The following is a 14,850-nucleotide window of genomic DNA, read 5'->3' as shown; positions in this document are numbered from 1 at the left end:
TCGTATGTCATTTATTAATTACTGTGTGCATAACAAATGTCTTCTACTCCTCTGTGTTAGGCCTAGGCTGCTCAACCACACTATGATAAATAAGAGCAGGGTTTACAATGAGCCCTGTATACTTATGGCGAATCTCTGGACCCTTTGCATGATATAGCCACGATAGTGGTATATCATATAAAGGGCCAGCTTCCCACAAGGGTCAACTGAACACAGAATTTAGGCTAGGGTGGGGCACGAGGCATCCCCCGTGTATGAAGTAGTCATCGAACCACTGGCGGCACGGTTATGAGGAGATGCTCTAATCTGAGGCCTGAAGTGGGACCCAGACTGGGAGGACACTGTCTTGCTTCACGCAGACAACATTCTCCTCTACCTAGCTGACCCAGAAGTATCGGTACCAAGAGGTCTGCGACTCCTCTAGGTGTTCGGTGAATTCGCAAGGATTCGTATTAATTGGAGTAAATCAGTGGACTACCCTTTGACTGACTGGGAAACTGACCATGAAATATTTCGAAAAAACCTGGGGGAGAAACTGGACAGGTATAGGAGATATGTAGAATACTGATGGAAGCAACCTCTGCCCATGATTGGCAGGGCCACACTGTACAAAATGATATACCTATCCAAATTCCTCCGGACCATCCCGCATGAAATACCAGACCATTTCTTTTGAGACGTGCACGTCACAACAAGGCTACTACTGTGGGGTGGAGGAGTGCCCAAAACAGTACTGTATCCCTGCCCAGAAATCCGTACGACAGGGGGCTACCTGCGTGACCTATACATGACAGGCAGGACAAGTTATCTGTAGACCCAGACAGCAGTTGTGGTTAGGATTTGGCGAAAGGCGAATACCCTGCTGGGGTGAAAGGGAAAAGTTATGCTAAAGAAGCCTATGTGGGTTTCAGGGATGTTGCAGGATCTCCAGGCATCTAAAAGTTGGGGGATGTCTGACAGGAAGGATATACAATCCCCTTTGGAAGCTTAGGGAACAATCCAAACTAACACTGGGTCAGATCCATTGCTACCTACTAGTGCAAAATATACACCAGGGATATGAAACCTTACTGAGTGAAGGGGCAGAGGAAAGGCCATTGAAATTTATGCTATTAGGATACCGGTTACACAAGCACACAATTTCCCATATGTACACCACTCTTCTAGGCAATAGGCTAGCTGCCCCCTTGACACATTTAGAAGTAAATGGGAACAAGACCTAGGCATCTTAAAGACGATGCTTGGGGGACAGGCATGTTGCTACCCCAGAGAAGTGGCCATATGGGCAGGATTCTGGTTAATATAGTTACAAATATTTCATAGAGCATACTTCATGAGGACGAGCTTCTTCGCGATGGGCCGGACTGGCGATGAACTATGCTTGAAGAGGTGTAGGTAGAGGGGGACTTCGATCCATAATCTGAGGAGCTACCCTGCGCTAAGGGCCTATTGAGAAAAGAGGCAGCAAGATATCCCAGCTTATTGACTAAGCATGAATTGACGCCTTGCCTGGTGATTTGGAGAGAACTCACCCTGGATAGGTATGCATGGATATTCAGCAACGTGGCGTTGAAGATGGCACAGAGAAAATCAGATACTGGGGGCGGCAACAATCCCGAAGGTTGCGGACTGAAAGGCAAACCGGAACTGGTTCACGAGGGAGGAGAAGCTGGTTTATCAGGAGCGTGGATGACTACTTCAATTGGACAAAGTGTGGGGCCCCTGGAGGGACATGAAAGTGGGTGTGGAATGAGACTGGCCCCCCCCATCTGGGACACCATGTAAAGTTAAAAAGCATCTGCTTTGGAGGACGTCCAAAATATTTGCTATTATATCAGACTAGTAGGATTAGGATACAAGAGAGGATTCAGTGTTGTAGCTGCTCAGGGAACTATCGCTATGTTTTCAGCCAGTAGACTTGAATCTGGGAAGACAGTCACAGGAATCCTGAGATGTCTGCCATTTACCAGAGAGCAAGACATGTCTGTACTCCAACCATTTCAGGGCATAAACTTACGCTGGAAAGAGGGCGGTTGTCGAATGTTGGGCGATTTAGACACAGGGGAGTCTTTACTACATTTCAAGAAGCACAAAATATGTTTGACGTGTGTCCTGGACAGTTTTTTCAGTTTGCTGTTCTGGCCACACCAGCCAGGGAATCTGGACGGATTTTCTTACTACTTCCCCTTTCTCGAATCCGTTTGAGGCCATATTGCTGTTGGGAGCTGAGCATCTTATTGTGACCCTAAATATCGGGTGCTGATGACATGGGTAAGCGTCATCTGAGGGGCTGGCATGAGCAGGAAAGGGATAAAGACCAGGCCACTGGAATTATGTGGAGGGGACTAAAATATGAAGTAAGAAAAGGCTAATTATATGGCATAATGCAGTAAGATCTTTGGATAGTACTATTACTTTATATATTTTTTTTAACACATGGTAATACTGTCTGGGCAAAAATTTGACCTCATTAGAACTAGTTTAACAACCAAATACAGGAATAAGCTATCGTAAGATGTCCAGTTCCTCTTTGGAAAGGGTCTTCACTGTGCGTGAACACATGCTGCCACGTTTTTAGTAACTTTTGAGCCATTTGAGCTACAATTTTTTGTCAAAATCTGAGGATTATGCAGCAGGTGGATTCTGTGGCGAATTGAGCAAACCCATAACTATGCGAAAATAGCCACAACTGCAGAATTGCATAATTCCAGTGGATAAGGATTGTGCATCAGCATTGGCTCTGGTAAAGGAAATGTTATGTAATGCACTATTTAAACGGATACATTTTAACTATGTTCACCACATGTACCTGATCCCAATTAGCGGAGTAAAATACACCTGGGCAGATTGGTTGCGTGTCCTTGGTGAGGAAAAGACAGAGCTAATTTTCTACCCCTTAGACAGAGCTATAAAGTGGCAGATTCCAGTTAGGGGGTAGCAGAGAGCTTGTACAGAGAGACTGGGGTTCACTTATTGCCCTCTCCAAAGTGTTGCTTGATGAGTATTACTGACAGACCCAACAACCAAAAAATGCAATATAAACGTATGCATACTGTGCTGCTGCTAGTGAAAATATGCATACTCATTGGACGGATGGCCCGTGAAGCCACAGACATGAGGGGGGGGAAGAGACTCAGTGGGCAAGGGCCAAAGAGGTCCATATCAAAGTGTCTAGGAGAAACAGGACGGTGATTGAGGACATGGAGATTTGAAAAAACACACAATGAATTTCTTGATTGTTAGGCCCGATATCGTTCCACCAATGCCACAATTAGATGAAAACATGTAGAACTCTAGGTTTAGAAGTGATGCTCCTGTAGAAAGATTCCCTGCAACCCCATCAAGGAATTGCACAATGCAAATTATAGGAGGAATAATCTATACATGCAATATATTTGTAATGCTCATAAGGATGCATATCATATTGTAATACTGTCTTGAATGAAGAGGAAACTATTATACTTTTGTTTATGATGTACTATTAACATTTAAAATTAATAATTTAAAAAAGGATAGTTGTGATTTGATGCTCTGGGGATAAAACATTTATCCCAATGCCAGAGTAAAAATGTGCATCTTCAAAGATTTACTGAATGTGAAGTAGTCAAGTCTCGGATGGATGGGTAGAGTGTCCCTGATGGAGTAACCCTGGTGATGAAGGAAGGGACCACTGTATGTTTTGAATCTCAATTGATAAAGTGACATGCGACCTGTTAGCTAACCTGAGACTGAGTCAGTTGATATGGAACAAAAAGGCTAGCGTTGTGGTTCTGAGCTCAGTATTTTAGCACCTTATAAACAATGAGGATGTTTTAAAGGATGCCCTTTCTGTCAAAAGAACCTAATGTAGAGATCTGAGTGCAGGCATGTCAGCATGGTATCGTAGTACCAATGAAATGTGAGCAGCATAGTTTGCACGTATTGAAGTTTGGGCAGGGATGTGTTAGGGAGGGCTTAGAGGCAAGTACAGTAATCCTACTAGTTTCAAGACCAAAGTAAGCATTGGAGCAATTTTCTGCAAAAAGTGTAATAGCAGCACAATCCCCTTCAGTTCACGCACATTTTTCTGTGGGAGCATGAGAGGTTAGGGTTGAAGCTCACACCCGAATTTCGTGATGGATTCACCTGTGCAAAAGCAAAAATGGTACTATCCTTAATTTGCAAAAGGATGTTCTATGCCATTGACTTGTGAGTTATTGAAAATAACTTATCCAGTCCTCAATCTGCTTGCGCTGCAAGATAAATACCATCTATTATGAGTAGACCAATTAAAGGAAACCTTACTTGTTGTGTCCAGTTTCTTAACCAGCCCTCTTCCTTTGGCATGAAAGGGAACTCCTGCAGTCTTCTTTAGCTGCTGTGCTGCTTCAGTTGCTGAAAAAGAACCACTTATGATTAAAAAGAAAATGACCTTTCAATGTATAATTTTTCTTTCAAAATCTTTAATTAAAATGTTTGGTATATAGATTGTGAGTAAAGAACATCTCTGAATATTTATTAAATCAATTTATAAGCAGCTGGCAACAGTTTTAAAATCACTCCACCAGCTGCCTTGATCCCTCTACTTCATTCCTCAAAAACCTGAATTTATCCATAAACAAAACGGTAACGTCCGTTTTTATCTCACATGTTGATGAATCAAGGAAGCCGAACTTCCATGGATATATCCTTCTAAAGAAATCTAAGGACGTTTGTGATTCTTGAAGACAAATTGTTAGCATTGAACCAAGTTAATTTTTTCATGGAACCGCAGTACAACTACATGCATACAAACGGGAAGTGACCTGAAAAAACTACCAGTAAGCAGAGGACGTATATACTCACTGCACTGGGCACTCATGAGAATAAGTTCTGGATGCACAATGAAACCAAAGTGAGTAATCTGATCTCTAACTCTTTACAATGTTACAGAAGAGGCCATATGTCCAATGTTACTACCACATTACCAATTTACAACAATTGTGATGAGCCTTTGCCTGCACCAGGTTACACAGTCCCAATTATAGAACAGGGTTAAAAATATTAACATGCTAAGGTGTTCACCTCTTGACTCCAATTACCTACCCATGGCCACACTTTCCACAGATGTAAAACTATTCTAACATGTGACCTGAAAATTTACACATCCATGGCAATCGGCAAAATGGATTCAGCATTTATATATAGCAAAAAAAGACTGGATTAGTGTGTCTTCACAAATTGGATTCAGCATTATAGTGAGAAATGTCTTGATTGTAACATGGTCAAACACCCACTATGTTTGAATGGACTAGCTTTAATTTTTCTGAGCAGGATAAACAGATCACATGATAAAGTGGGATCCCCTAATTTTTGCTTTGAATCAGGTACAAGATTGGAGGACTCAGGAGTCAAGAAAAACATTGAGTTCTCATCTGGGCAGCTGATAGTGGTTTGTATCTGGGTGGATGGGATGACTTTGAATTTTGTAGGAGGAGAAAAAAGGGCCACGTAAAAGGAGGAAGAAAATCACATTGTTAATCTTACGACTACGTTCAGCAACATGAACGTCTAACAATATTGTAAAACACAACATTCCCCCCACCCCCCACCTCCAGAAGTTACAAGAGCCAGTAGAGTCTTAAATAGTATAATTCCCAAGGCATATCATTTAACTTAATGAGACTATTATCAACGGCCAGCTTCATAAATAAATGGGTCAACTATCGAATAATTACATGGACGTTTGCCCTACAATGCAAGGCTCTTGTTTTAAGCACCACAAACTCTCTCGAGGAAGGTTGCATTTAGATTCTCTTTTACAAAGAGCAATATATGAAATCAAATGAAAGAAACACTGGGTGTACTATAGTGACAAATGTATAGCCAGAAAAAAGACAGTTCATTTTATAACCTCCTGGGTGAAGTGTCCTCATAGTACAGTTCATACAAACTTTAAGACAGTAGACAAAACAGTCTGGTATCAACAGGTACAGGAAAGGGCGCTCTACATGTGAATTTACATTGCGCGTGTAGCAAACATCAACTTAGATTATCTTCTCTCTTGGAGCACAGTAGTTAGCAAACAGCAACCTAGCATAGAAAGACTTGAACCTTTTTGGGCGGAGATGCAGTCTACATTCAAACAGAGGTAGTTATTTTCTTTAAAAAGATTAGAGGAATAAATATACTTAAGTTCCAAATGTCTATTAGGTTGATGTATTCAGTTTGGCTGCTGCTGATGAACTCCACCCTTGTTAATTAAGTCCAATATCCCTCTAGTCTGCAAGCCAAACCTCATAATCCAGGTCTCCACTGCCTTTGGCCTGCAGATATCAAACTTTACTGCATCCTTTCTTGGCTCATTCAGCACAGACATGGTAGCCTCACACGACAAGTAGGACTGTAGACGTAGCACTTCATCTCAAACAGAACCTCAGAATTTCGAATTTCATTACAAGACCGGAGGCCACAAAACCTTTTAATTGCTACTCCTGCAGCACCTTTATGGAAATTTCCCCGAAAATAAATAATCCAGAACTGCAATTTTAACAACCCATAAATGACCCTGCAATGGGATGTCCTTCCACTTAAATACTGCTCATGTTCAGATACGTACAATATTTAATACATAATATTTGGAATGAGTGGTAATTTAATTTGTGGATGAGTAGAGGTGGTTTCACAAGCTATGGAAGTAGTACGAGAGCATGATGCTTAGGCGTTTAGTTTTATTTAATAGATGTTTATTTTGGAAATTTGGGAAAAATCTGTAGAACACAGTTTGAGGTGGTTTAATCACAGTTCAATATGCAGGTTAATGATTAATTTTTGGTTTATTTTCCGGTAATGTACAGTGAGAGTTTGCACGCATGTCAGTTTCTTGTAAATGCAGTTTTTAAAAAGGGAGCGCATGGATAAAAAGAATATGGTTTTTAGAGGTGGGAGCTGCGTTTGCAGCTGCACGAGCCTACCTTGATAACGAGTCTGCGCGGGGTATCAATTTAAAGAAACTGAAGCGGCATGTTCTAGTCGCATACGAAACGTGTGAAATCCCGCTACTATCGCGTGATTACTCTGCCATTTTAGGTTGGGCAGCATTAAAATAAACATCATGGAGGTCACGGTAGCATGTATGACGCATTTTTACCGTTGATAGTGATCGGGGCTTCAGCTGATCGGTGTAGCAGTGAGGAAGGAAGTAGACTTGTCCTGGGCAAGATTAAGATCCCTTTTTAAACAAAATCGGCAGGAGTTCAGAGTTATTGGAAAAATTCAGATCGGATGAAAGTTTGATTTTTAATTCTTGGTTGAAAAGGGAATTTAAAGTTAAGGGCATGGCTTCTGAGGATTGCAGTATGGGTCAGGAAATAACAGAAGGTAGGATGTGTGAAGACAGTATTAGGCAGTTAATACAGAAAAAGGTAAGGGCCTCTGTGAACGAGGTAGTTGATATTGTTATGGTAAAGAAAAGATTAGAGATCTGGTTAAGAATAATGGTCTTTATCAGACGAAGGAAATGGGGAAGCTTTTACTGTTGGAAAAAGACAGAAAAAGAGTAAACATTTAGAGTATAACAACAAAAGGAAGGAGGATGGATTAAACTATGACTAAGAGTGGTGTCCATTGTGGCACACAGAGCAAAGGTACACTCAAGATTCATGTGATCAGAATTCATCAATTTGGATTGCGGCATTGCACATGGTTCGGACAAGATGTACAATGAGTACATATTGGATTTAAATAAAGATGATTTAAATGAGGATTTAAGGAATGATATCGGTTGTTGCTAGGAGAAAACAGGTTTAGCCCATATTTACATTCGTCATCCTAGGAGTGCCTATTGGTGGCCTCAGGAGCATGTTGGAAGATTTATAAAAGAATGGATATGGAAGCCGTTGGAAAAATAATTGAGAAGTGTTCTTAGGGTGGAATGTTCAAGACCAGCGATAGAGAACAAGGTGTGCAATACCCCAAATTTAGACCCGGATATGATTACTTTTTTGTTTAAGATGGGTAGAGATCCACGTAAAGGTTTGGAGCGATCTTTGAAACAGTGACAAGATAGTCTTTGTATGTTGTAGGTCCATTAGCAAAACTATTGGATATGGAAGTGAAAGCATATTTGAACGAGGAACAAGTAGTTGTGGATCTTCTTAAGAGGCTGGAGCCAGAGAGCTATTTTATTATTGGGCAACGCTAATGTGGGGATTTTAGCTAAACGCAGAAAGACTATTCTGATGAAAATGAATCCAAATTTAGGGGAATGGCAATACAAGCAGCCAGTGATGAAGCAAAAGGATTACTTTTTGGAGAAGGCCTAGTGAAGCGTTTAGGGAAGTATTTAGCAACATTCACAGTGCTGGATAAATCACAAACTAACATGAGAAAAGTGTTTGGAAGTGTTTTTAGCATGGCCAGCCGACTAGGACCTTTTGCTGGTTGAGGGCTGCGAAAGTCCCAATATAATTTTGCATACAGAAGTTCGGGAAGTGGATTCAAAGGATCAACAGGTTTTTTTCTGGAGATCCAGGAGTTTGAGGAAGAAGGCAGTTTTCATCAGGAAAATGAGGGAACTATGAAGACTTCTTTTGGTCGTTCCCAAATAAAATTAGGTGGACGTATAGGAAGGTTTGGAGAAGAGTGGAGAAGAATAACAGGTGATCCATGGGTGTTATAAACTGTTCAAGGGTTCAGGATAGATTTTGTGGAGTTACCAATACAAAGAGAAGAACCAAAAGATTTGCATTTCACACAAGCACATTGGTGATTGATGGGGATGTTGCGGAAAGGAGCAACAAACATGTAGAAGATCAGTTCACAGGGTTTGTAAGCACAATTTTTGTAGTAGAGAAAAAAAGGTTGGAGACAGGTGATACATTTGGGGTCACTAAATGGGTTTTTAGTCTACAGGCATTTCAAGACGGAGGCGATCCATCTCGAGAGAAATGCTTTTAGAGAAAGACTGGTTAGCAAAAATGGATCTGAAGAATGCTTATTGTACTACACTGATGGAGGAGATAAGACAGAAGTTTACAATTTAGCTGGAGAGGCCAGCTATACCAGTTCATGCGTCTCCCTTTTAGTTAAACATCTGCCCCATGGTGTTTTACAAAGATGAGAGCAGTAGTAGCTCATTTGAGACAGGATTCCGTTGGATTGTTATCTAGACAACATTTTGCTAATGTACAGGACTTGACCGAACAGTTAAAGGTTATGAGGATTCTTAATCAGTTTTTTTTTTAATAAAGACTGAGAAATCTATTATACCTTCTCAGAGGTTGGAATTTTTGAGTTTCGAGGTAGACACAATGAAGACTACGCTTTTGTTACCAATGATAGAGAGAAATGATAAAGGAGGTGTTACATGTGTTGAGGAAAGAGACTAACATTAAGAGATCTGGCAAGAGTTGTGGGCCTCTTTTCTTCATCAATCCAAGCGATATTTCCAGGCCCATTGCACTAACGTGCATTACAAAGAGTGAAAGTGAACGCTTTAAGACAAGGGTTATAGTATGGAGACAAGGTAAATTTGGAACAGGACACGAGAGAGGAAAGGTTTTGGTGGTTGCAGAATCTAGAGGCATGGAACAGACGAGCGATTTGTGGGTGCAGTCCGGATTTTGTGCTGGAGACAGATGCCAGTCTCCCTGGTTAGGGAACACGGATGGGCACACAGGAATAAAGTTGGAACATTGTCAGGCTTGGAGAAGAAATAACAAACTGGAATTGACAGCTGGTTTGTTTGCTTTGAGGAGTTTCAAAGATTTACTGCAAGGCCGGTGTTGATGAAGATGGACAATGTGTGCAGCAGCTTACATAAATAGGCTAGGAGGGAGCAAATTGCAGAATTTGTCAGACATAGCAATAAGGTTGTCGTATTTTTGTTTAGATCACAGGATAGATTTGAGAGCAGAGTATCTGCCAGGGAACATCAATTATTTTGCAGATTGGAATTCAAGACATTTGAAAGATTGCAGCGTTCTGTTTTCAGGAAAGCAGATAGGTATTTGTGTCCGTTGGAAGTGGATTTGTTTGCAAGCAGATTGTCTTTTCAGATGGACTGATACTTCAGTTGGATGCCAGATCCAGGGGCAGTAGAAGCATTTCAACAGGATTGGTCACAGATAAGAGGTTATGCTTTTCCACCTTTTGCAATGAAACAGTGTTTTGTTGAAGGGGGAGGAAGGAGAGATGCCTAATAGTTTTGGTGCCTCCTTTTTGGGTTTCACAGGCATGGTTTTTGATGGCCATGGAGTTAGCATGCGAGGTTCCAATGTTAATACAGGCAGAAGGTGGTTTGCTGAGGGATGGAGATAAAGAGCATTCGCTGATTCTGAACAAGACCTTGCACCTTCTTGTTTGGAGAGTTTCAGGGAATGTAGAGATTAAGGGCAGTGACGATTCCGGAAAGAGGAGGTGATCGATTACAGATCCTACAGAGATTGGAATGCCAATGGATAGAATGCACTAATTCGATTGCTCAAGGACTCAATACAGCTGAGGAATGGCGAGGATATGTGGCTGCCCTATCTAATGGACTATAGACTGCTTCGGAGCAATAATACAGGCAGACCCACAAACTGTACCGTCTGTTAATGGCCTGCACAGCATCACCACAAAGATTTTTTACTGATTTAGGATTTTATCATGCTAACTGCTCCCTTTCTATAGCCTCAATAGCGTGTACAAACGTTAAACAAAGGTAACATTACCTTTATCTGCATTTTTAGGACTGCCTCGCAGGTCGGGTCGTACTTTTACCCCCAACAGTTCTTTTTTCCTCTTTTCCTCCTTTTGCCCTTCTAACTGCAGCCACCATCCTTGTGTCACTCATTTTATATTTTAAACCCACGACGCAGCGTATATCCTCTACGAGTACTCTCACGTGTGTGTATATATGCCTCGCAGTTCACAAACCTTGATTGCGGGTAAACTAATATAGTACCATCCACATGTATTTTTTACCTACGTAAATCCAGTACCATCCACATGGGTTTGACCTGTGAATATACCCCACGGGTCACGGATCTTAATTGTGGGTATACAAACATATTAACCACCACATACAACGTTCACTTGCATAACAGCTGTGCTGGTCGCGGACCTCCATTGTGCACAGAATAATTATGTAAAGAGACCCGTCGCAGTTTCTTTGCTTGATCCCCTTTTTGTGTCGAGTGGACCTTCTTCGAACTGGAGCCACTAATATACCATTATATGGGAACACTTGCTTTCCACTCCTATCACACGCTTGGTTGGCAAGCATTACAAGCAATGGACATAGACAACAGCTCCACAAGACAGTGTGTGTGAGAATCTTCATATAATTTTTCCCATTTTCACTGCCACATTGCATAATCTGCGTTGAGTGAATTACGTTTATTGAATACAATTCTTTTAAATGAGATCCACATTCCTGTGGTCAGATAAACATGATTTTGTGCCGCTTGCTTGATCTTGAAGCCATGCCTGCCACATTAGAGAATGCGCGGCCAGTAGGCGCTCATTCTCACCATAAATACACCGTGGTTATCCGTGCCGTTGTTATTGCCAAGCTGAGACTGACTACGTTGGTTCTCGCTGTCTATCCTCAGATTTATAATCAGATGCGAGGTAAACTACGGCGGCCTCACGCATGCCATTATTCACATTAATCTGGTAAAACAGCGCTTACTATCTGAGCAATCGGCTGCTTTTCCTTGTAAATTCGGTCTGCTCATTTATGTGTGCACTTGGTTTTTCTCCTAGAATTACCTCGAATTAACACTGTCGTGCTGTTACTACATGGATACTGTGATTTAACCACAAGTACGCTGATATATTGTCAGCTCTCCCGTCACTGGGGTAAGTTTGTTTTACTTACCTATAGTATCTAAACTACATCACTGCTCCTCGTAGCACCAGAATGTAGCTCACATGTTCTTTATTTTTCCTTCCCAACCTGTGCCAGGCTGGGTCCCATGGGAGAACCTCTTCCTTATTTACATGTCCCTGTGGCGCACACCTCACACCTAGACAGTGGATTCTTTTTACCCAGGTACCATTCCAGCCCATACAGCCACCTTGTGGCGCTCTCTCGTTTGGCCTTTTACTGATCCATTGATTATCATCTTTCAGGCGTCCCTTTATGGTAGGTCCTGAAGAGACCCCATCAAAGGGGTCGAAACGCCATCGACAAAATTAAAAAGCGAACCACTACTCGCCCCTACCATTGTACTAGAAGGCTGCTACTAATCATTACATATGAAATTAATTAAACATATAACGAGGAAAACAAATCCAAGGCAGAGATTGGTACGAAAAAGATAACCAAAAGAAGAGAAAATGAAAGACAGGAATGATGAGGTAAGAAAAAGGAAAACACGAACAGAGAGAAAAGCCTAACTAGCTAAGATTTTAGGGAACCTGGATGTCCTGGTAGATGCTGGGCTCGTTATGGAGAGAGTGCTGAAGGCGTTGAGAGCTTTGGGTTAAAATTGGAACAGGTGTAGGGCTCAGACTCTCGTGGGGCAGGTTGTCAACGGGAGACCTTCGAAGTGTTTGAACTCGCCCCTGTAAATGTCGCTCATCCGTTCCATGGTTAGCGCTTGCCATAGTTGAGCATGCCATTGTGTAAGAGATGGTGCTTCTTTTATCCCCTAATCTCGTGGCTTTCTTCTAGTTTTGCGGCTAACAGTTCAATGCTTAACACAAAACGGAGCGGGGATAAAGTGCACCCCAGACTTGTTCACCTACCCAGAATAAAAGGTTTGGATGCTACTCCGTTTTCCAATACCCTGGCCTTTGGGGCTGCAAAGTTGAACACAATCATATTTATTATAAGTATCACAAAAACCAAATAGTTGAAGGGTCCGAAATAGAAAACTCCAGTCCACTCGATCTAACGCCTTCTCGGCGTCTAAGCCCACTTGCACTGCGGAGAATTGTTTTTTGGAGGCTTTTCTAGAAGATGAATCACTATGAACATGGTCTTGTGTTTGCCTATTTTTGACAAAGTACGACTGATCTGGATGAACAGGATCGGGCATCATATTCTCCAATCTAGTGGCAAATATCTTACAATATAATTTAGTGTTGAGGTTAAGCAGTGCTATTTGGTGACAGGAACCGCAGTGTTGTGGATCTTTCCGGGCTTTGGATATCACCGTAATAAGGGCCTTGCTCATGGACTGCGTTGTCCGTTTAGTGCTCGCTATGTGGTTGAAAAAGAGGTCAGCTGAGAGATTCATTCTGCGCTAAAAGTTAGATAAAATTGAGTGGTCAGACAGTCTGGTCACCTATGTAATTTCAGACACCCTAAAGCCCGTCAAACTTCCTCCTCTGTTTTGGGTGCCCTTAAGCGTCCGTTCTGGGTTGTTGTTACTTGTGGGAGTACCTATGTCGAGATAGTCAGATTCCGCTTGCGGGTTGGGTGGGTCAGCTGTATATAAAGACTTGTAGAAGCCTCTAAAGATTTTCGCCTTCCCAGCTTCGTCTTGTGCCTGCACATCCCTAGAGTCTTTTATGCTGCCAACATACTCCCTCTCTCTTTTCACCCGAAGTTGTCGCAGTAGGTGTGCCCAGACTTTATTGCCTTGTGCATAGGAAATGTGTGAGGCGCAATAGGTTCAATGCCGCCCTATTACAGTAGATCACATGTAATTTCCATTTCAAAGTCGTGACTTGTCTTTTTGAAGTATGAGCGAGGGATTAGTCTTGTGTGTTCGTTCTAGTGCTTTAAGTTCCCCCTCCAGTTTTAATCTTTGTGCAGACCTTTCTTTATTTAGGGCTGCCATGAGGTTCACGCATTGGCCTCTTATCACAGCTTTAAACGCGTCCCAATTGTTGGGCAGTGTCACGTCTAGGGGGTTAAGTGGAAGAAATCCCGAATTGCAGTGGGCAAAGCGTCTCGCATTGTAGTAGCTCTAGTTATGGCATTGGGGGGAAAACCATCTTACATTTCAGCAAGGGGCAAGCCCAGTTCAGGGAAACCTGTATAGGAGCATGATCCGAGATTATGATAGGGTGTATTTTGGCTTCCTGCACTTATCTGTTTAATGTGTGGCTCATGAAAATGTAGTTAGGTCTCAAATAGGCGCAATGAGAATGTGAAAAGAAAGTATAATCCATCTCGTACGGATGATCTTCCCTCCAGAGCTCTCTGAGCCCCAGATCTTGAATAGTGTGTTTCAGGTTCTTAGGAAACCTGCCTGTGTGTGCTCTGTGTAGATGTGTGCTATCTATGGCTCAAATGATATTGGGGCAACTGGCCCCTGAAGTGGACCACTAAAGTGGCATCTATCAAACATTCGAGGCAAATCAGACCACTGTCCGTTGCTGTAGTCTATCTTTTTTTGATAATGAACTTTATTGCATTTTCATTACCAACACAAAACTACATCGGTAGCAAGTCAACATTACACAGATGAAATACAATCAAGATAAAATGACTGAGGCTCTTAGGACACTGATGAAGTGGTTAGACCATTATATGATTGCAGGTATTTTCTCTTACACATTTGAACCCCTAATGGGGGGGGGGGGGGTAAGTTGAACCATTTACCCCATATTTTACCAAACAGTTCGGGGCAACCTCTGGCCTCAAAGAGGGGCTCCTCCTGGGCTCTACACCAATCCACTCCCCGCCTCCACCGCCGTATAGTGGGTGGTTTGGCTTGGGACCATAGTGTGGCAATATCACGCTTCGCCACAGCCACCGCCGTTCCCAGCAAGCGCTTATCTGCCCGGGACCCACCGAGGCCATCCAGGACCCCCAGTAGCAGGCGCAACGGATCGTGGGGAACCTCCCAGCCCAGGGCGCACGTGAGCTCCACTTCCACTCCCCTCCAAAATGCCTCAATAACAGGGCATTACCAGACCACGTGAAACAAAGTCCGCAGAGGCGTGGGA

General features: G+C 42.4%; 1 protein-coding gene across 2 annotated transcripts in view; it reads right to left on the bottom strand.

Annotated features, from left to right (window-relative positions):
* Nucleotides 1–14,850, bottom strand: part of NELFA (negative elongation factor complex member A) — a 305,468-nt gene that overhangs the window by 162,968 nt on the left and 127,650 nt on the right. For both annotated transcript variants that reach the window (XM_085642556.1, XM_085642557.1), the window contains one exon: nucleotides 4,285–4,374. In XM_085642556.1, the coding sequence (XP_085498682.1) occupies nucleotides 4,285–4,374 (90 nt within the window). The remainder of the gene's footprint in view (nucleotides 1–4,284; nucleotides 4,375–14,850) is intronic.

This window comes from Triturus cristatus, chromosome 2_2, assembly GCF_964204655.1.
Source record: "Triturus cristatus chromosome 2_2, aTriCri1.1, whole genome shotgun sequence".
Lineage (NCBI taxonomy): Eukaryota > Metazoa > Chordata > Amphibia > Caudata > Salamandridae > Triturus > Triturus cristatus.
The sequence above is the reverse complement of the archived record's forward strand: the minus strand, read 5'-3'. Positions and strand labels throughout refer to the sequence as shown.